This window comes from Condylostylus longicornis, unplaced genomic scaffold (assembly GCF_029603195.1).
Source record: "Condylostylus longicornis isolate FDR11 unplaced genomic scaffold, ASM2960319v2 ptg000135l, whole genome shotgun sequence".
NCBI lineage: Eukaryota > Metazoa > Arthropoda > Insecta > Diptera > Dolichopodidae > Condylostylus > Condylostylus longicornis.
In genome coordinates, this window is record NW_026578103.1 from 12856269 (window position 1) to 12878471 (window position 22203).

At 25.0% G+C, this 22203-nt stretch overlaps 4 protein-coding genes across 4 annotated transcripts; 3 read left to right on the forward strand and 1 right to left on the reverse strand.

The window, feature by feature from the left end:
- The first annotated feature begins 6383 nt into the window (after nucleotides 1-6383).
- On the forward strand, nucleotides 6384-11192 carry LOC129615190 (uncharacterized). The gene is made up of 8 exons (XM_055530289.1): nucleotides 6384-6438; nucleotides 8029-8226; nucleotides 8356-8744; nucleotides 8889-9450; nucleotides 9530-9890; nucleotides 9993-10219; nucleotides 10856-11123; nucleotides 11183-11192. The coding sequence occupies exons 1-8, from the start codon at nucleotides 6384-6386 to the stop codon at nucleotides 11190-11192; spliced, it is 2070 nt and encodes a 689-aa protein (XP_055386264.1).
- A 10-nt stretch (nucleotides 11193-11202) lies between these two features.
- Nucleotides 11203-14173, forward strand: LOC129615191 (GATA zinc finger domain-containing protein 14-like). Its single transcript, XM_055530290.1, has 4 exons — nucleotides 11203-11571; nucleotides 11716-12277; nucleotides 12357-12717; nucleotides 12820-14173. The coding sequence occupies exons 1-4, from the start codon at nucleotides 11203-11205 to the stop codon at nucleotides 14171-14173; spliced, it is 2646 nt and encodes an 881-aa protein (XP_055386265.1).
- Nucleotides 14174-15910: 1737 nt separating this feature from the next.
- LOC129615135 (protein phosphatase 1 regulatory subunit 7) lies at nucleotides 15911-18088 on the forward strand. The gene is made up of 6 exons (XM_055530211.1): nucleotides 15911-16080; nucleotides 16466-16622; nucleotides 16846-16974; nucleotides 17038-17200; nucleotides 17263-17571; nucleotides 17642-18088. Exons 1-6 carry the CDS (start codon nucleotides 16044-16046, stop codon nucleotides 17816-17818), a joined length of 972 nt encoding a protein of 323 aa, XP_055386186.1. The 5' UTR covers nucleotides 15911-16043; the 3' UTR covers nucleotides 17819-18088.
- Nucleotides 18089-18409: 321 nt separating this feature from the next.
- LOC129615136 (ER membrane protein complex subunit 3) lies at nucleotides 18410-19567 on the reverse strand. Its single transcript, XM_055530213.1, has 3 exons — nucleotides 19315-19567; nucleotides 19015-19250; nucleotides 18410-18953 (listed from the first exon to the last, which is right to left on the reverse strand). The coding sequence occupies exons 1-3, from the start codon at nucleotides 19461-19463 to the stop codon at nucleotides 18544-18546; spliced, it is 795 nt and encodes a 264-aa protein (XP_055386188.1). The 5' UTR covers nucleotides 19464-19567; the 3' UTR covers nucleotides 18410-18543.
- Nucleotides 19568-22203: the final 2636 nt, after the last annotated feature.

The following is a 22203-nucleotide window of genomic DNA, read 5'->3' on the forward strand; positions in this document are numbered from 1 at the left end:
AAATTATGTGGAAAAGCTTAAGACTTTATTATAACAAATTGTAAAAATATTAATTTTTTTGTTACTTAACTCCTATGTTCAATGTCTTCTATTAAGTTTCTAGCTATAAGAGTAATCACAGTTGAAAATATATCAAATTTAATGATCCGAGCAACTCGATTGTCGTCAAAATGTTAGTTAACCTCTTCACTTACCTCTTCAATTGTTTTTTGTTTGTTGTTCAATTGTGCTGTATGTTCTTATTCTTACACATCAGAAGTATAAAAATGAGGTGATCGTGGTTTAAAATTTTTAAGAAAATGATTTGTCAATGAGGAGGAAAGAATAATTTCCTCCTCAGCGACATAAAAAAACTGAAGAGAAAAGAATTATTTATATTACTTACCATCAAATTCAGACTTGTATAATTAACTCAGATTTAATTATAAATTTTGTCATGTTTGTAAATTAAACTTAAATTATTTTCAATCAATGAACTTTCATGAGTGGTCGTTTTAACATTTTAACTATTGAATACTTAATTATAAAACTTAACAATTTCGAAAAAAAAAAATTAGCATAATGGGGAGAGTACCTAATATGCAACATAGATATTAATTTTATCACCCTAACTTACCATCGGTTCCCGACTTTTCTTTTATTTTTTAAATGAATCCGAAAATTTATTAAAATACATGCTTTAATTTACAAAAATAAAATAAGTAATCATGTAGATTATAGTGCAAAGCAATGCGAAGAACAATTTGTCGACAATGTCAATTCCTAGAGCGTCCACCTAGAAAGCAGTAGGTCACTGGTTCGGGTCCAGTTCAAGGAACAAAATTTTTTTAATTAATTTTCTGCCTTTAACTTGCTCTACAGTTGTATGAAGATATTTCCATTAGTTATTCTTAGAATAAATAACAAATTATATAAAAAAAACATAGTTTAATACTTAATATAAGTATTTTATATAATAAAAATAAAATTGTTTATTTATAAAAACAATTACATATATTTTATATTGTACATATGTAACTTTCTGAATTAACCATTTCAGACTCAAATGTTTGATTAAAATTAATAGAGTTAAGATCGTATTAGTCATAGATTAGGCACTTAATCTATGTAATTTGTGACTATAGTTTACAGATGCAAACCATTACATTTTTAAAATTAATGTAAATTTACTTAAAAATTTGCTAAATTAAACAATTTAAAATATAAAAGAAAAACTTTCTTTTTACAGTTTATTACAAATATTTTTACTGTTAATCAATTATAATATTATAATTACACAAATGTGGAAAGTAAATTCACAATTTGAGTTTAAATTAATATACATATATATACAATACATTGCAATACGAAATTAGAAAATTTTCTATCCGGAATGCAATTTAAGAAAGAAATTAAGTGCAACATTAAAAAAACAAAGTATATTTGTTAAAATAATTTTCGTCATACATACAAGTATATTACAAAAATAACTCATGTTATACTAATTTGCATCGAAAGTGAAATTTCATAAAACCAAAAAAAAAAAAACACCTATCTTAAGACATCTTGGAAATATTATTTATGTATTTAGGTTTTCACATTTTAATAACACCTCCATCTTAAAATAAACAAATTTTTACTAATATGTTTAATTCACAATTTGTGTGTATATATACAGATTTAAACTAACAGTATTTGTTGGTAATCTCGGATTCTATGCAACATTTATAATTATTTTTAGTGTTAGATGTGCGTGCTATTCAATTTATCACATTTAATCGGTTTGATTTCCTGCGTGTATATGTACATATGTATGTTGAAACGACCCTAAAAATGTTCAAATCAATTTTGATGTTGTTTTTGTCTCCTGCGTTTTGTTTTTTCATTTAATTTTCTTTTTTCTTATTTTCAACCTACTAAACTATATATTTGTATAGGTTTGTATGTGTACTAAAAAAAAAAAAAAGGAAATTAAGAAAAAAGGTTTGTTTTATTTTCCATTTCTTTATACTTAAGCGCTATTGAGGTTTATAAAATTTTTGTTAATTATATTAAATGGTTAAAATGGTTTAAATATTTTAAATTTTCAAGTTTAGTTATGATTTTATATGATTTTTTTAAATTGTGGCACATTAATCTCTTCTTCTTTATTAAAATTGAAAGAAAATGTGAATTTCATTTAATTTTGATTTCATTTTGTTTGTCTGCTCGTTTGTGGTCTTTTTATGAGAATTTTTGTTTATAAAAACCGTCAGTTAAAAAAACTGTTCCTGGATTACATTTAAAGTACTTATTCAACTATAATTGACATTAATTAGTTGATTGCATTTAAAATTGCAATTTAGTAGTTTAGTTCAGCTATCATAATTGTAAATGACGAAAATTGGGTAAAATTCAATTTGTTGTGTAAAATTCTATTTTAAATTTCCAGAGTTATATTATTAATTTTCCATGTACATATGTAGGTATTCCGCATATTTAAATTACAGAATTTACATTATAATTTTAACATATCATTTTCTGACCAAATTTTAATTACATATTTTTATGAGAAAAATTGCAAATATCAAATCCTTTTTTTATATACTCAACTTGTTTTTTTTTTTCTACTGTAAATTCGAGTTATTAAAAATGTTTTGATGAGAAACGATTACCGGCATGTAATAGAATGACTGATAACATACATACGTAAATATATACACGAAACGTAGTTACTCTTGATCTCTTATAGCTCATATAATTCAATTTTATACTAACAACAACTTATGTTCTATTTGAATTATGAAAATTTGAATTTATTATAGAATTCAATAATAACTTTTATTAATTATTTATAGCCTGATCTACATGCATGATGCGAGCGACGGTATTTCAAAATTTTTGTAATGAGATTGTTTAATATAAATAGTTAAGGAATTTCCATTGAATATGTAGTATATTTCATTGGGTAATGTTTGTTTTTTTAAAAAAATTGAAAAAAAATGCTTCTGCTTTTAAAAATATGTTAGCAAAAAAACTGTTGATTCTTACTATTTTATTTCTATGTACAGAATTTTAATTGTCGTGCAAATATTAGCAATAAATTTAATATTGCGATGCAAGTTTTGTAACAGTATATTTTCTTAATCGTGACGTAAGTCTTCTGTCATCAATTTTTTTCTCCACAAAAAGTCAGAAATGAAATTTAACAAGGGAGATTTCTAAAACTTTTTTCTCATTTGTTTTTCGAAATAAAGAGCAATTTGGCTAATTTTTTTTTATAAAAAAAATTTTGCAAAATAACAAAATCCCAGACATATACTAAATATAGAGTATTTTTTAAAGTTCAAATGTGTTGCAAATTTTTATTGCAATAATTTGTGAGACACGCGTCTAGTGGTATTATTAAGTTTAAACAGAAAACGCTTTCCAATATAACACAGTTCTGTTATAATACAATCGCAGTTATAACACAATATAATAGAATGAGAGGTGCTGAACTTTAAAAGTATACCCCAATAACAAATCATTAAAGAAAATACAGAGTATATAAAATTTAGCAACTTGGATTCAAAACTTATAACCTATAGTTGTTGAACACAACTGCATTATTCTTAATAATAATTTAATAATGTTTTTTTTTTGCCTTATTATAACTTCATTTGTTAAGTTAGTGTTAACATAAAATACGTGATATACCATTTTATTTGTATACAGTAAAATCGCTGCATTACTTTTGTTGTTGTTTACACTAAAAATGTTGATAATAAAACAAGTTTATATAATAAAGAAATTTTCAAATGTTAAATTAAAATTTTGATTATATTTTTAATTATGAATTTGCTTTTTTTAATTTCTATATTGTTAAAATTAAATTAAAACCTTAACACTTAAATTATAAGTACAAAATGTAAAACATTACTTTTTGCATGTGCACATTTTGTTGTTATATAAAGTATTTAATTATGTGTGTGCTTTATATGAAGTGTAATTAAAATTATTATACTTGTTTTTTTAGTTTTTCTGGAACAAATTTTTGTTTTTACCCTTTTTTACTTTATCATTTTATATTATAACAATTTTAAGATGTCAGAAAAGTTCACGTTTTTATTGGCGTTATAATTTTATTATTTTGAAAATTTTTTGCACTCTTTCTTTTTTTATATGCATATGACATTGTTGATGATGAGATGGTGATGACAACTTTCGCTTATAAACGCATTATATATGTGGGAATCATGTAAAATAATAAAAATAAGTAAAATTTTTTTACAAGTTTCTTTTTATTTTAAAAAAAGGTCTATGTCAAAGTTCTAAAAATGTTCCACTTTCTAAGGTTTAGTTTTGTGTATACCTTGTTTTAATATGTATGCACTTTGGAAACTCATATATGTATGTATATAGAATTAAATAGCCTTAAAAATTTGAAATATATTAAATTAAAAAATGTTTAACAATTTGACATTGTATATGTGAAATTAAACCTAGTATAATTTTTATTGAAGATGAAGATTTTAAAATTTGAATAAATTAATTACGTGCGATTTTTATAACCTTTATCACGAGACAAATATTAAATTAACTTAAAAATTTGAATATTAATATATTTAGTACAATTGTAATTTTGTTTTACAGAAAAAATGAAAAGATGAGTGTAATTGCTCATTTCAATCACTTCTTCATACATATAGGTTGTTGTATTTTGGAATTTCATATACTATTGGAGTGCTTCATATGCTTTAAGAACGCCATCCATTATATTCTTTTATTTTAAAGAGTCTTAAATAAAAAATTATATTTGTGAGTCAATTAACAACTCGAAGTAGCTCTAGGACTATTTTTGTGCGTTAAAGAAAACTTAATTGAAAAAAATTCATTTGGAAAATATCAATAATAGTTTCGAAGCATTTCAAGCTCTTTTTTTGAAAAACTCAAGGGAACTATACGAGAACATAAACCCTACTTGAGGGACCACCTAGCCCTATTTTAAGAATAATTCATATATCTATATATTTATTGTTTTTATTTCAAACTCAAATTTTACAATCAACTATAACAATATTCTTAATTTTAATTCCTGTTTCCATTTATCGTAAAATTACTTTCTAATGTTATATAAAATTAAAATATTAATTTAACATTTTTATTTTATTTTCGAGTACTTGCGTACGCTTAAATATTTAAAGTGATTCGATTTTTATTTTTATTATTTTTTGTAATTTTACTAAAAGTTTTAGCACGAAATTATCTAATTTGTAACAATATTATTATGAAAAATAAGAAAAAAATTAGTAATGTTTATTAAAAAGTGAAATTTTTCCCTTCTTTACTTCCCTTTCACCATTTTAATTTTAGTATAATTTTTAAAGAAAATATTTTTATAAATAGCCTTGTTACAATTTTATTTACCTTGTATAGCGAAAAGCTAAAAAGTCACATAACATTTTTCTTAAAAATTTTATTGATTTGTAAACTTCTTAATTGGTACACCAACATAATTTTCATTTTACTCTTATATTGATAGCTAATTCGTGCTTAAATTTTTACTTTGCGTTATTTCTTAATTTTCTTTTTGAATTTTTACAAATTTTTACTCGTTCTTTAATATTAACACTAATGTATATTTAGACTCTAATTTTCTGTCTCCTACAGTAGCTTACATTATTATTTAGTATTAAATTTTGTTTGTTTTTATAATTAATTCTTTTAGTTTTTTTCTATTTTTTTATTTTCTTTTTTTTTATCATGAACTTCTTCTTCCATTTCGATTTCTATTTTCTAGCTCTTATTAAATTCTTTCATGAAATTTAAAACATTTTCTCACTCCTATATATTTACAAAAAATTTTTTTTTTAGTTTTAACACGGTGGAAATGGATTAATCAACTACTATGATTTTATGCATACAGGTGGTTAAGTGAATTTTTGTGAATGACCATAACATAATCATATTCTTCCGCCATAATTTTAAGTTAAAATGTTTATACATAAAAAGTTAATAACAAAAATAAAAACAAAAATATATATATGTGTAAGTATATGTGCGTGCACTATATAACTCTTGTGTGTATGTGATAAGAGAGTTTTGTTAAAATTATAACGACAAAATTAAAATATTTTTATTGTACGCGACGGCACACCGAATAGTCAATACGTATCGATCCGTTGAGCTGTAAACGTTAAATAAATAAAGTTAAAAAGAGCAAAAAAAAAAAATTTAAAATTATTTTTAATACGCGAATTTATTTAATAATATTTTCGAATTCGAATTTTGTTTTTTAAATTTTATATTATAAGAAAAGGAAGAATTAAAATTTCGAAGAAAAAAATTTTGAAGGATGAAAAGTTAGTGAATGCGAACGGAATTTATTGTGCCTTTAGTTTTTTTTTTATTTTCCGGGATAATTCAATTAAAATTTGTGTATTATGAGAATTTTTATTTGGTTTTTATTAATTAAAGCGTTGTTTTGTTTTTCAGAAGGTGAGAATTTTAGTGTAGCAATTTTTATTAATAGGTCCAGGAAATAAAAAAAAATAAGACTTAAAGATTTTTTGAAACATATGGAATGAAAATGTGAAAAGCAAATAATTTATAAATTAATAAAAGTTTTGAAATTTGAAGCAAAATAATTTAAATTAGAATTTAAAGTTGTTATTTTGACAATTAAGTAAATAAAATTTTATAAAATTTGATTTTGAAAATTATCGCAAAATTAGTGTTTTCGTTTTCAAATCTTTACATTAAAAAATAATCAAAGAACTGAAAATTTATTGAAAAGTTTTTAATTAAAAATTGAACACATATTTCGAAAATAAAAAAAAAAACTATTGAATTTTCGATAATCGAAAAAAAGACTAGATAGATTTTGTGATTTTAATTGAAAATTAAATTTAAATTGAAATTTTACAATAAAATTTAGAAATATAATTTATAATAGATATTTTTAAAATAAGTATTTCACTTGAAGAAATTGTATAATTCGAGAAATTCGTAACAGTTTTCGCCTTGATTTTAGTGTTGAAAATGTATAACAGAATAGCTTAATTTTAACAGTACTATATAACAAAATAAAAATACTTGGGGTATTACAATATTGAAATTTAAATTTTTTTTTTGAAATTCAAAGTGAAATTTAATTTTAAGGTTTTTAATTTAAGAGTAATCTTCGGTTAAAACCGTAACTTTTGATTCATTATGTTATTCATTATAACATCGATAATCGGAAAAAATTAATTAGATCGATTACTGTAAAAATCATTTTGCTGCTTGAATTGATTGATTACAAGGGAACTTAAAAACAAAGGCAAAATTAATACCCACATTTCCCATAAAGTTTATTAAAAATTATTTTTGTATATTAAAAATTTTCTAAAATTATTGCAGAATAAAAATGTGCCACTATTAAAAAATTGATTTTCAAAATTTTGTGTATTGAAATGCGTACAAGCACATTGTCAAAGCACATATAGTATTCAAGCGTATCAAAATCTAATTTATACTTCCAGATCATTGGAATCTGAATACAATTACAGATTATAATTTATCATAAATTTTCGATATAATTTTTAACTGTGTTTTCAAACACAATATCAATAAAAAATCGAATTTAATTTCATAAATTCATGCCAAATATTAAAATTTAGAGTTTGCATGTAGTTGTTCATAAATATTATTGAAACTATCAAATAACTTTCCCCTATCAAAAAAAAGGTGCTAAATTTAATGTTAATTTAATAACCAAACATTTCAATATTGCGTTGATACCTTACTGATGAACCAAAAAGAAAAATGAATTATTGTCAAAGATACACTCAATTTTTACTTTTTGAAGAGAAATATTGAAAACAACTATGTAATTCGGAAAAATATATATATATGAAAATAGTTTTAAAAAAATTTTTAAAAGTCAATACATTTGAAAATGAGAATTTTGATTTTAAATTATAAAATTATTAAATTATAATATTTAAATAGGGAAAATAGTTAATTTAATAGTTTCCAACTTATAAAATATAAATTTAATTTATAATCATTGAATTTCATAAATATTTATTGTATGTATTTTTTTAGGAAAACCATGTCCTGAAAAATATAGACCACACAAGACTCGTTGTGATTCATATTATAAGTGTGTTATTTTACCATCAAAATCACATGTTTGGATGCCTGCAAAATGTGAACGTGGATTAATATTTGAACCAAATTTAAAACTTTGTGTATTACCAGGCGATGATTGGGAATGTAATGCAGGAGAGAATACATCGACTGGTATTACATTAGACGATAACAATATTTATGGAATTGATTTATTAAAAATAACTCCTGATGCTCCAACAAAGTCAATAAATTTAAAACCTAAAATTAATGAGCAAACAGTAAAATTAATGGAATTTATAGAGCTCAATAATGATTCACAAATGAAAACCGATGAAGATGAAAATGTATTTGTACCAGCAAATTTAGATAAAAATGAAATTGTTGAAGATCAAATTGAATCAAGTGGAGATGGTCCAGTAGAAGTTTCATCAAAGGAACATGATAGTTCAAAACTTCGTGAAAATTTCGATGAATTACCAGAAACATTATCAAAAGTTGATCCAAAATTAAAGTCTCAATTGCAAAGACTTTCACAAATAATTGATGGATTACAAAATACTTACAAAAATAAGAAAAATTCCACTTCAAATGAATTAAGACCAGATCAGTTAAATGCATTTTTAGCTCATTTCAATATAAAAAATGAATTTGATTCTTTTAATCCAAATAATGACGATTTTAAAATAGAGGCTAATAAACAAGATGATTCAAAATTTAATCAAATTAATAATAAAATTTTTAAGAATAATATTACTGATGATTTGAAAAAATCTACAACCGATTCAGGAACTAAAATTGTAAATTTGAATCCTGAAACAAAAGTTATTTTAAAGAATTTTGGATACCGAAGACAAGATTATAATAATGATGAAAGTAGTAGTGGTCATTCGAATTCTCAGATAGTTGTTAATAGACCTGAAGGTTCTGTTGTATTTTCTTTGGCAAATCCACAGAAACCATATCAGGAACAAAAATATAATGATGTCAATAAACATGATCCGTTCGATTACAATACTGTACCTAAAATATCCGAAGAAACATTAAAAACTGTACTTGAATTATCAAAACAAATGATATCAAATCAAAATGTCCGACAAGTTTTACCGAATATGGGTGGAATTTATCAACCAATTTTAACGCCACTATATTATCCCCCAATGCCATCCCATTCGTATCATTTTCATACTACTGGCGGATCTCCTGATATTAAATACCCAAACTACCATTCAAATATTCAGAACCATTATCATGAATTACCCGAAAAAGACGATGAAAAATATGACAAATTTACTTCAACAGCTTATATAACAAATAATAAAAAACACAAACCTGAAAAAACTACAGTAATTCAAAATAGTGTTATACCGGTTCACATAACTACCCATTCTGACAAGGGTAAGTTTCATTTAATCTGATATTAATTTAAATTCTTGAAAGTATGTATGTATTTATTCTTGTACTAATTTTTTTTCAGGAATTATTAAACGTCCAGAAATATCATCATTCTCAGGTAACCGGCATGACAGTATTGCAGATGAAAATGATTTCAATCAAATTCCGGAATTACCAACAAATTTAAATAATCAGTATTTAAGTCCATCTAAAAGTATTCTTAATCCAAATTTCGCAATATCTTCAACATCTACATCAGCTCCAATGACTACAGCTACCACAACAGAACGTCCATACCAATACCCTCCTTCGCCTCCAACAAATCATATGTCATTTTTGAATTATTATACACCAAATCCACATTTAGACGATTCAAATGCTAATAGTATATTTGAAAATGCTGATGAAGGCCATTATCCAATTTTATCAGGACAATATCAACAGTTACCTCCTAATTTGAATTTTCAATATCAACAATCACCAATTAAACAAAATCCAAATCAATTTGAAAATCATATAAAACAAACGCCAAATTTTTCTATTAGTAATAAAAAGCCTTCGTACTATTATCAAACAAATATTAAAGTTCCGTCATCACAATCTCAATCAAATCAAAATATTCAAATACAACCGCAACAGCCACAGTATTTGTTAAATATGGGAATGAATAGTATAGGAAATAGTATAAACGCAAACATAAATGAAGGTATGGAACAAATGAATGAATATGAAAGCAATTCATCACCACTATCATCATTAAATTATCATATGGGTAATAGTTTATCAAATGATTTAAATAAACAAAAGTATTCAAGCGTATCAAAATCTAATTTATACTTCCAGATCATTGGAATCTGAATACAATTACAGATTATAATTTATCATAAATTTTCGATATAATTTTTAACTGTGTTTTCAAACACAATATCAATAAAAAATCGAATTTAATTTCATAAATTCATGCCAAATATTAAAATTTAGAGTTTGCATGTAGTTGTTCATAAATATTATTGAAACTATCAAATAACTTTCCCCTATCAAAAAAAAGGTGCTAAATTTAATGTTAATTTAATAACCAAACATTTCAATATTGCGTTGATACCTTACTGATGAACCAAAAAGAAAAATGAATTATTGTCAAAGATACACTCAATTTTTACTTTTTGAAGAGAAATATTGAAAACAACTATGTAATTCGGAAAAATATATATATATGAAAATAGTTTTAAAAAAATTTTTAAAAGTCAATACATTTGAAAATGAGAATTTTGATTTTAAATTATAAAATTATTAAATTATAATATTTAAATAGGGAAAATAGTTAATTTAATAGTTTCCAACTTATAAAATATAAATTTAATTTATAATCATTGAATTTCATAAATATTTATTGTATGTATTTTTTTAGGAAAACCATGTCCTGAAAAATATAGACCACACAAGACTCGTTGTGATTCATATTATAAGTGTGTTATTTTACCATCAAAATCACATGTTTGGATGCCTGCAAAATGTGAACGTGGATTAATATTTGAACCAAATTTAAAACTTTGTGTATTACCAGGCGATGATTGGGAATGTAATGCAGGAGAGAATACATCGACTGGTATTACATTAGACGATAACAATATTTATGGAATTGATTTATTAAAAATAACTCCTGATGCTCCAACAAAGTCAATAAATTTAAAACCTAAAATTAATGAGCAAACAGTAAAATTAATGGAATTTATAGAGCTCAATAATGATTCACAAATGAAAACCGATGAAGATGAAAATGTATTTGTACCAGCAAATTTAGATAAAAATGAAATTGTTGAAGATCAAATTGAATCAAGTGGAGATGGTCCAGTAGAAGTTTCATCAAAGGAACATGATAGTTCAAAACTTCGTGAAAATTTCGATGAATTACCAGAAACATTATCAAAAGTTGATCCAAAATTAAAGTCTCAATTGCAAAGACTTTCACAAATAATTGATGGATTACAAAATACTTACAAAAATAAGAAAAATTCCACTTCAAATGAATTAAGACCAGATCAGTTAAATGCATTTTTAGCTCATTTCAATATAAAAAATGAATTTGATTCTTTTAATCCAAATAATGACGATTTTAAAATAGAGGCTAATAAACAAGATGATTCAAAATTTAATCAAATTAATAATAAAATTTTTAAGAATAATATTACTGATGATTTGAAAAAATCTACAACCGATTCAGGAACTAAAATTGTAAATTTGAATCCTGAAACAAAAGTTATTTTAAAGAATTTTGGATACCGAAGACAAGATTATAATAATGATGAAAGTAGTAGTGGTCATTCGAATTCTCAGATAGTTGTTAATAGACCTGAAGGTTCTGTTGTATTTTCTTTGGCAAATCCACAGAAACCATATCAGGAACAAAAATATAATGATGTCAATAAACATGATCCGTTCGATTACAATACTGTACCTAAAATATCCGAAGAAACATTAAAAACTGTACTTGAATTATCAAAACAAATGATATCAAATCAAAATGTCCGACAAGTTTTACCGAATATGGGTGGAATTTATCAACCAATTTTAACGCCACTATATTATCCCCCAATGCCATCCCATTCGTATCATTTTCATACTACTGGCGGATCTCCTGATATTAAATACCCAAACTACCATTCAAATATTCAGAACCATTATCATGAATTACCCGAAAAAGACGATGAAAAATATGACAAATTTACTTCAACAGCTTATATAACAAATAATAAAAAACACAAACCTGAAAAAACTACAGTAATTCAAAATAGTGTTATACCGGTTCACATAACTACCCATTCTGACAAGGGTAAGTTTCATTTAATCTGATATTAATTTAAATTCTTGAAAGTATGTATGTATTTATTCTTGTACTAATTTTTTTTCAGGAATTATTAAACGTCCAGAAATATCATCATTCTCAGGTAACCGGCATGACAGTATTGCAGATGAAAATGATTTCAATCAAATTCCGGAATTACCAACAAATTTAAATAATCAGTATTTAAGTCCATCTAAAAGTATTCTTAATCCAAATTTCGCAATATCTTCAACATCTACATCAGCTCCAATGACTACAGCTACCACAACAGAACGTCCATACCAATACCCTCCTTCGCCTCCAACAAATCATATGTCATTTTTGAATTATTATACACCAAATCCACATTTAGACGATTCAAATGCTAATAGTATATTTGAAAATGCTGATGAAGGCCATTATCCAATTTTATCAGGACAATATCAACAGTTACCTCCTAATTTGAATTTTCAATATCAACAATCACCAATTAAACAAAATCCAAATCAATTTGAAAATCATATAAAACAAACGCCAAATTTTTCTATTAGTAATAAAAAGCCTTCGTACTATTATCAAACAAATATTAAAGTTCCGTCATCACAATCTCAATCAAATCAAAATATTCAAATACAACCGCAACAGCCACAGTATTTGTTAAATATGGGAATGAATAGTATAGGAAATAGTATAAACGCAAACATAAATGAAGGTATGGAACAAATGAATGAATATGAAAGCAATTCATCACCACTATCATCATTAAATTATCATATGGGTAATAGTTTATCAAATGATTTAAATAAACAAAAGTATACACAATTCGTTACTAATCAATTAACACATCAAACAAATCTGGATCAACAATATTCATATTTAAATGAGAACCATAATTTGCATTCTGCATTATCAACTGGATCATCATCATCATTACCATCATCGTCTTCAGCTTCGACTACAACTTTAACAAATATTTTACCTCATAATAATAATTACCACAACAACGGAATTAATTCTGTTGGTCCGAATGCTTTAGTCAATTTAGGTGGAAATTATATTAGTTATGATATTTATAAAAATAAATTGCTTCCCGCTTTAGAATCTGCTGCAGGATTAAATACAAATAATAATAACAACAATAATAATGGAATGATAAATAATAATCAATTAATTCAACCAAATGTTGAAATTGTAACATGTACAGCTGGTATAAGGCAACCAAATTCAACAGATTGTACAAAATATTTTGTTTGTAGTAGAAAAGATTCTAAAGTTTTGTCGTATTCATGCCCTCCCTATACAGCTTTTAATTCACAAACTCGAATATGTGATGCTAAAACTTATGCAATTTGTAATCCAGAAATTTTATTTAATAAATTTACAATTCAAGAAAATCAAAAACTAAAATTCGATGCAATTAAAGCCCTTCAAGACGCTAAAAAAATTAGAGATGAAGCAATCAAAGCACAAACATTAGCAAATTTAATACGATTACAAACGGAACAAACTTTAAATCAGACAATGCATACACCTATTTCTAATCCAACTAATTTCTTAAATCCAACAATATTTTCAGATTTTCTAAGTTCATATACTTCAGTTGAAACACCAATAAGTGGTCTGGATGGTATGGATAATGGTATTATGACATCTACAATTACTAGTACATCTTCTACAACGACAATAAAACCAATTCTCAGTTTATTGCATCATAAACACAAAAAACGAAAATATTATTGTAGAGAAGGTGATAAGATTCCAGATCAAACTTCAAATTCAAATTATTTTATATGTTATAAAACAAAAGATGGTGCAATGCATGGTCATAAAATGATTTGTTCATTGGGTCTAATATTCTGTCCGAAAACTAAATTATGTACGACAGCAAGACTTTGTGAAAATTGATTTTAAAATTATTTGATTTTTTAATCCGACACCATTGATTATAAAAATGTTATGAATTTTTTCCCCAAAAATTTTTTGATTGAAAACGAAATTCTTGCCAAAATATAACACTAATGAAAAACTTTCGAAGAAAAAAAAATTTTTTTTGTTTGCTTCTAAAAAAATTCGATTTAAGAAACAAAAAAGACTGTCAAACTAGGTTGATATTTGAAAAAACAAAAAAAAAAAATATTAATTATAAAGTTCTTGACGTGAACTTGTACCAATTACTAACAAGCAGATTTATGAAAATTGCAAAAAAAAAAGTGTATTTAATTTTGTTTGTAAATAGCGTAGGCATCGAATACGCATTAGATGAACTAAGTGTTGAAATTGAATGAATGGGCATTAGAATTGAGATTTGCTATTGGGACAGTTAATGGTACATTTTTAGATCAGCAATGGCATTATTAACAAAAAATAAATTGTGCTATTTTTCGATTGCCTGTTCCCGGTTATTAATTTTAAGCAGTCCAACAAATTTGAAGAAGAATTTGTATAAGTTAAAATAAATAACTAGTACATTTCCATATTTTTAGCGAACCCAATTCACTTCAACTTCAATGCAGTAAAGAAAATTTAAATTTACATTCAGGTTCAGATAATTTTTAAATATTTGGTAATATAAGATATTAACTGAAGAAATCAATGCATTCAATTTATCTTCCAATCAATAATCAACCTAGTCAAAACTTTAGAAATTAAAAAAAAATTAAACAGGAAGGGTAAGGTTATTTGCTTTTCTCGTAAATTTTCCCAAATGTTTTTTAAAACTAAATTTGAAGCATCATAGCACTTTACTCTTTCGTCGCAAAATTTATGTAAAATCGAAAATCAATTCAGTGGACGCAGTTTTTTTGTAATTTATTTATTTAATTTGTATATTTTGTTAGCTTAATTGAAATTATTTTAATTATTTATTTTTTTTTATTTTAATATTTTAAATTAATAACTTGAAACAATAATAAAATGTTCATTATTAATACAAAAAAAAAAACATTTTCTTTTTTGAATTCTCGCTAATTTAAACTATGTTAACCATAGTTATCATTAAATAAAAAAAATTGCAAAAAAATGGGCATATTGCTCGGCAATGCCACATTAATGGAAGTGTTCATCAATGAGTTTTAACGAAAATCCGAAGCTAAGCTAGTTACTTAACCTACAAATTTTGAAACAGTTTTGACAGACTGGGAACAGTTATAGGCCTCTACGATAAAGAGCCAATTGAAATTCGGAAGAATTCAATCGGATTTATCACCGTGCGTATTGACGAAAGGTCATTGCAGCGGGAGTCCCATATACTCAGTTCCACTATATTAAAATGGATCTGCCAGAAAATTGAGGAAATTTATTGAGTGTGACGGAAAGCCACTGAGCAGATCTGCGACCAAACACAGATAGATCATAAGGTCTCCGTATTTAAGCGATCAGTCAGATTGCCATCACAATCAGAAGAAATACACTTCCAAAATAATAAATAAATTTTTTTCTATTTATATTAAATCTTATAATATTTAGTATCTGTGAGTTTTATCATCAATTAAAATTTTTATTATAACTAGTAAAATCTAGATGTCGCAATCATTTATAATTGTTAAATTTGAAGATTCTAACAACTAGATGTCGCAGAAAAATGAAATAAAAAATATTTTTTAATTTGACAAATCAAATCCTTCAAATTGGTTTCATTTAATTTTTGGCATTTCAATTGCATTGCAGCAGTAAATTTATTTTATTTAAATTTTTAGTTTTTATTTTGTGTACAAGAAGAGCAAAATAATAGAAACTAATTTATTTTAATATTAATTTTGATAAATAGTTAACCGAAATGAGCTCTGGCGAAGGAGATTCAAGTAAAGAAAAAGGTGAATAATTTTTGCAAATAATTTTTCAATTCGGTTCTTGTTAATTGAATCTAGTATTAAATCTCAAAGCTCAGAAGTTCTAAGAAATTGCTAATTGTGTTTCGAGATAGAAATATTTCAGAAAAACGCGGTTTTTAATTTAAATATTGGACTTGTAACCAATAATAATTGGTTACAAGCAAACATTTTCGGAAATAATAATTGCTTTTAATATGCCTGCACTTACAATATCCGAATATGCGAAAAGAAATGTGTCTACTTTTTTCGTGTGCCTTCTTGGGAGAAATAATTATACTTCTTCATTACTTCCTTATATTTTTTATGAGTCATATAACTTACTGAAATTCTTGTGAATAAATTAATATGTATATTTTGATGTTTTTAGATGTGTTGCCAACTGAGGACAATCAAAACAAACCTCAAGATGAAGGTAGTGGAGATGGGCCCACAATAAATATTGACCCTGAATGTTTAGAGTTAGATTTAAATCATGAAAGGATTGGAAAGTTGGAGAATTTGGAGCCTTTAATTAAAATAGAAAGGTTTGCTCAAACTATTTTGATTACTTTACCTAATAGAGGCTAATAAACAAAACCGGTATAGGTGCCTTATTTGCCTTATATGAATAATTTTAAGTTCTTTTTCCTTTTTCGATACATAGTTTTTTTTAATAGGGTTTGTAGAATTTTTTTTTTAATATTTTTACGCCGTAGATCATTTTGCTTATTAATTAGGAAACTATATAATTGATATTTTAAATTCTAGGCTTTATTTGAGGTGGAATTTGATAAAAAAAATTGAAAACCTTGAAACATTGGTAACTTTGAAAGAGATTGAGTTTCATGACAATCAAATAACCAAAATTGAGAATTTGGAAACATTAGTTAACCTGGAGTAAACCTATTACTAATCTCTAGTAACCTGGAGTTTTTATTTTCAATTATTTAACAATTTTAGGATATTGGATTTAAGTTTCAACAGACTTACTAAAATAGAAAATTTGGACACGTTGGTATTATTAGAAAGACTTTTTTTGTGTGGTAACAAAATTTCCAAAATAGAAAACTTGTCTCCATTTAACAATCTTGTTATGTTGGAACTTGGTGATAACAAAATTCGAGTAAATGTTTTTTTTTTTTGTAAAATTTTGAAAACATATTTAGACTTTTAAAAAAATTCTAGAAAATTGAAAACCTGGAAACTTTGACTAATTTGAGGCAATTGTACTTAGGTAAAAATAAAATACCAAAAATTGAAAACTTGGATACACTTGTAAATTTGGAGTGTTTAAGCCTTCAAAGTAACAGAATTACCAAAATAGAAAATTTGGACAAGTTAAAAAAATTGAATGAACTTTACATATCCGAAAATGGAATCGAAAAAATCGAAAATTTAGAAGAAAATACCGAAATTGAAACATTGGATTTGGCGAAAAATCGATTAAAATCCATAGATAATATTACACATTTACATAATTTGGAGGAACTTTGGGTAAATTATAGTTTCGTTTTGCATTTTATATTTTGAGAAATAAATAAATTTATTAATATATCCGTTATAGCTAAATGATAATGAAATTCATGACTGGAAAAATATTGAAATTCTGCAAAGTAACAAAAATTTGGCAACTGTATATCTTGAGAGAAACCCAGTGGCTTCTGAAGTATTGTATAGGAAAAAATTGAAACTGGCGGTCCCTTGGTTGAAAAAAATTGATGCAACTTTGTGTCAATCATAAATTAAAATTCTTTGCAACTATTGTTACTTTATTTAAAGTTCTTATATTGTATGTACATATAAGGTTTAAGTTGCACTTTATAAAAAATTTTAAGATTTGAAAACATTTAATTATATTTTTTTTTATGTTAAATCAGTTTGTGTACATTAAAACACTTATCTTTAGATTTTATTAATATCATTTTCTGTATTAGAAAAATAAGTAAAACCATAATTGTTTAACAATAAATTAAGGGTGTTTATTTATAATGAAACCTAAAATTATTGAAGAAACTATTCCAGAACCTTAAATTATGGTTGAACTAAATACATATATTTTTTACAAACATAGAAAGAAAACTGGATAACAAAAATTAAAAATTACGAAAACTTATAGCCCATAGGCAATGATTTTCATAAGGATTTTCAAAATAGAAATTAAAAATCCTGATTTCAATAATGTTTTCCTACAATTGCCTTGTTTTAATAGCTATTTTTATATAGTCAAAAATTAGATATATACATGATACGAATATAGTAAAAACATTAAACTGATATTTTCTTGCAAGAAAATTACCTTAATTTTTCTAAATACTTTTATTACACGGCTATATACTTACATTTATCTGTCTAATATATTTTTAATTTTTGCAAAATACAATGTAATGCATCCAATCCAATATTAACAAAAATGATATTCAAAAAAATAAATTATCTAATTTGAAAATAAAATTTCTCTATATTAGTTTAATTTTTAAAATTTGTATCAATGTCAGCTTTGTTTTGATGATGTACGGAATTAACTTCTCTATATGATCCACCTATTTGGCTTAAAAGATCTAATTCGACATTCTTAAGTGCATTGTTATATTCGGTTATTTCTAAAACTTCCCATTCTGCTTTAAACGCAGCTTTTGGGTCTGGGGGCATTGCCATGGCTGCCCCAGACATTTGATCTTGCATTGCTTGCGTTTGGTCAGCAGCGTTATTTTCTCCAAGCACAAGGGTATAAATACTTCGCAAACCGAAAACATTCAAAAAATACCAAGAAGCTGAAGACACCCATGCGGCATCCAAGGACGCTAATTCAACTCCACGTTGTAACATTGGTTTAAAACGCAATGTTAGTGGAAAAGGAACTTTCGTTGTAACAAATCCTATAAAAATTCCAATGTATTATATTTTTCAATATCATAGAAAAACACAGACGGTACAAACCTGAAAACATCCAATTGATCCAACCACCGATTATTACCATTGGCAAAACATTAATAAAATTTCCTTTTACTAAATCAGATAACATTGCAGTTGAGTTCGGACTAACTGGTGGTCGTTTTTGGGTCTTAAAGTAACCCACCTCTTCATTATTAAAAAAATGTTTCCGCATTGCAAAGGAATGTGCTGTTAAATATTTTCCATTCTCCCGTAATAGACGAGCTCTAATCATAGCTTGACTAAAAATATAATAAAATACGTTACAATATTTTTCAGTGCAAAATGTTTTAGATGGATTTTCACCTATCTTGAATTTGGGTTAGCTCTGCCTTTTTTTGTGTAGAGATTAAAATTGACACATAATGCCTTACTATTCCTACTAAAAATGTTATTATAACAATGGGTAAAAATACCCAGACCCTTATATTTGGGTCTATTACTAGTTCAATCATATTTAAAAATTTTAAATGCAATATAACAAAATCACAATTTAATAATCATTTACCAATTTAATTTACTATGCAAAATACTAAAGTTTTTCTTCCAATATGCGAGCATGACATATGTATACCAAAATTTGACATGAAACTGTCATTCTTATTTCACCACACTCATAATCGATATATTAGTTTGCTATTATTATATCGATTATCAGTAAAAATTATTCATGAAGCGGTTCATTCATCAAATTATGGATGATTATGTTTTACACCGCCACCATAGTTTTTCTGAATTGGTCCGTAAAGTGTAAATTTTATAATTTTTTGTTACTCTAAATCCTTAATAAACTCGAATTAGGTTTAAAAACGCAAAACAGATAAAAAATGGATACGTTATTAAAAAGAATATGTTCAGGGGAAGCATAAAAGAGACGTTAAATATTACAATTACTTTTTCAATTAAGTTGCTGATGTAAATTCCTTTTTTAATTTAACTTATTATTTTTAAAAATGATATATTTTTCTTCGAAAATGTTTGATTGGACAAATATTTTCCTATTATAACCAAATATGATTATATGCAGTAGACGTTAATTGCAATAACCTGAATAAATAAAATAAAAGCTTCTAATGAAGTTTTCTCCAAAAGAAATGTCTATAAATTGTCGTAAGTACTCAAAATTACACATTCACATCATAGAGTTGTATTTGTATAATACCCGCACCGCAGTATAAGCTAATTTTGTACAAATTTTGTATCGACTGTGTCGAAATGTGTAAAGTCACCCAACAAACTTAAATTGAAACAGATGTTTTTAGTTTCTAAATGTCATTCCAGTTAACTCTTTATATTTGAGGCATTTTGTTGGTTGTGTTGTTTTGTTTAGTTTTTGTAAACTTTTAAATCAAAGTACAAAGTTAAATTTAAAAATTATAAAATATATAAAAAAAAACTAAAACTTATCATAAACGTCGATAAATATAGAAATATCAAAACGTTAATATCATCTAAACATTAGTCTTACTAAAATTTTCTAAATATTTTGTGTATCCATAAAATTATTTCGTAGGTATTCATTTTGATGTTAGAATAGAGAAAATAAATGAAATTTTTCTTTTCAATATTTGTTACAATTTATGTTAATATATTTATTTCTTATAAACATAATTGAATATAACATGAAAAATTGAAAATTTTAGGAAATAATGGATGCTAAAGAACAAAAAGCAGCACGATCAGATCTTACTACTTTACCTACCCGGCAATACTTGGACCAAACTGTTGCACCAATTTTGCTGCAAGGACTACAAATTCTTGCAAGGGAAAGACCTCCCAATCCGGTGGAATATTTGGCAAATTATTTAATGAAAAATAGGGGACGATGCGATGAACCTCAGCCCACCGTATCGGTCCCAGAATCTTAATTAGTTTATAATTGATAATATTGTTAAATTCTTTTTCGTAAATGCTATACAAATATCGAATCAGAAATATTCATTTCTAAGCCGTACATAATATATTATTAACCATATATAGAAATGATTTTCCTAATATTAAGGCTTAAATTAATTAGTATTTATTGACAAATATTGATTTACTTTGAAACAAAAAATTCGAAATACATTTATTAGTCATTAGTGGAAAAAAAAAGTTAAAAAAAAATAATGTTGAAAATTAGTAAGTATATTATTTAAAATTTAAGAAAAAATAAAGTAATATCAAAATTTAAGAGGTAAATTTTTAAAAAAATCCTATAATAAATATAAATAAATATATCATAAAATATTAATTTTTGATCTATTAAAATAAATTTTTAAGACGTAATATCACGCCAATAAAACTAAAAATAAAGTTTACATGGGTCAGGTGTTGTGGAAAATTTGTTCTGATTATTTATACATAATAGATACTGATTGATGTAATAATAAAAGTTGAGAATAATAAAATTTAATTAAATTAAATTTTTAAAAATTGTTTTAATACATATGTTTGTAAATAGGTTAAGATATTTATATTTTACATAACACATTTGTCCACTTACATGGTTTACAAAATATCGATTGTTAAAAATTGAATTTAAGAAAAAATATTTTCATTAACTAAGCAATTTTTTAGCGAGTAGCCTAAGGGTTCAAGTACATATTTGATGAAAGAACTAAGATTGTCAGATATTTACCAAAAATAATGAAATGGAAACTTGTGTAAAAAGCAGCTTAAACATTCAAAATCCTTACTTTAACTATTTACCAATGCTTCTAACAAGAATTCGGTATTTGTGTTTTTTTTTAAAAAGATTTTGGGAAAAATTTTTGTTCAGTCTGCAATGGTCAAATAAAACTTGAAATTGTTATTAAATTTTTATGTTATTTTCATATTATCAATAAATTAAAAAAAAATATATTTTTCAAAGTTTAGCTATACATTAGTTATTTCAATTTTATTTTACCAAAACATAATTGTTTTCATAAACTTTAAAATTCTTGGTACCTATAAAACCATTATTAAACCTGAAAGCTTACATCCATACTTACATTAAATGATTTACTTTGGTCATATTTATCTCAATTTTTAATGATTTTAGAAAGTCAATTTTTTATAGATTCAATAGATATTTGATGAAACATTAAATTTAAACGATTTGAAATTAAAACGAACAATTTGTTTTGGAAAAATTAATAATATTTACTTTATTCAAGAAGTTTAATAGCTATTTTTCAATATTAATTTTACTTTTTTAATATTTATTCATTT

Coding starts and splice junctions, on each gene's coding strand:
- LOC129615190 (XM_055530289.1), top strand. CDS start 6,384: ATGAGAATTTTTATTTGGTTTTTATTAATTAAAGCGTTGTTTTGTTTT. Junction 8,745..8,888: donor ATGACGATTTTAAAATAGAG/GCTAATAAACAA, acceptor GTTATTTTAAAG/AATTTTGGATACCGAAGACA. Junction 10,220..10,855: donor ATCATTAAATTATCATATGG/GTAATAGTTTAT, acceptor GTATTTTTTTAG/GAAAACCATGTCCTGAAAAA.
- LOC129615191 (XM_055530290.1), top strand. CDS start 11,203: ATGAAAACCGATGAAGATGAAAATGTATTTGTACCAGCAAATTTAGAT. Junction 12,278..12,356: donor AACTACCCATTCTGACAAGG/GTAAGTTTCATT, acceptor ATTTTTTTTCAG/GAATTATTAAACGTCCAGAA. Junction 12,718..12,819: donor TTATCAGGACAATATCAACA/GTTACCTCCTAA, acceptor TTTTTCTATTAG/TAATAAAAAGCCTTCGTACT.
- LOC129615135 (XM_055530211.1), top strand. CDS start 16,044: ATGAGCTCTGGCGAAGGAGATTCAAGTAAAGAAAAAG. Junction 16,623..16,845: donor CCTTTAATTAAAATAGAAAG/GTTTGCTCAAAC, acceptor TTTAAATTCTAG/GCTTTATTTGAGGTGGAATT. Junction 17,572..17,641: donor ATAATTTGGAGGAACTTTGG/GTAAATTATAGT, acceptor TATCCGTTATAG/CTAAATGATAATGAAATTCA.
- LOC129615136 (XM_055530213.1), bottom strand. CDS start 19,463: ATGATTGAACTAGTAATAGACCCAAATATAAGGGTCTGGGTATTTTTA. Junction 19,251..19,314: donor CTAACCCAAATTCAAGATAG/GTGAAAATCCAT, acceptor TTATATTTTTAG/TCAAGCTATGATTAGAGCTC. Junction 18,954..19,014: donor GATCAATTGGATGTTTTCAG/GTTTGTACCGTC, acceptor GAATTTTTATAG/GATTTGTTACAACGAAAGTT.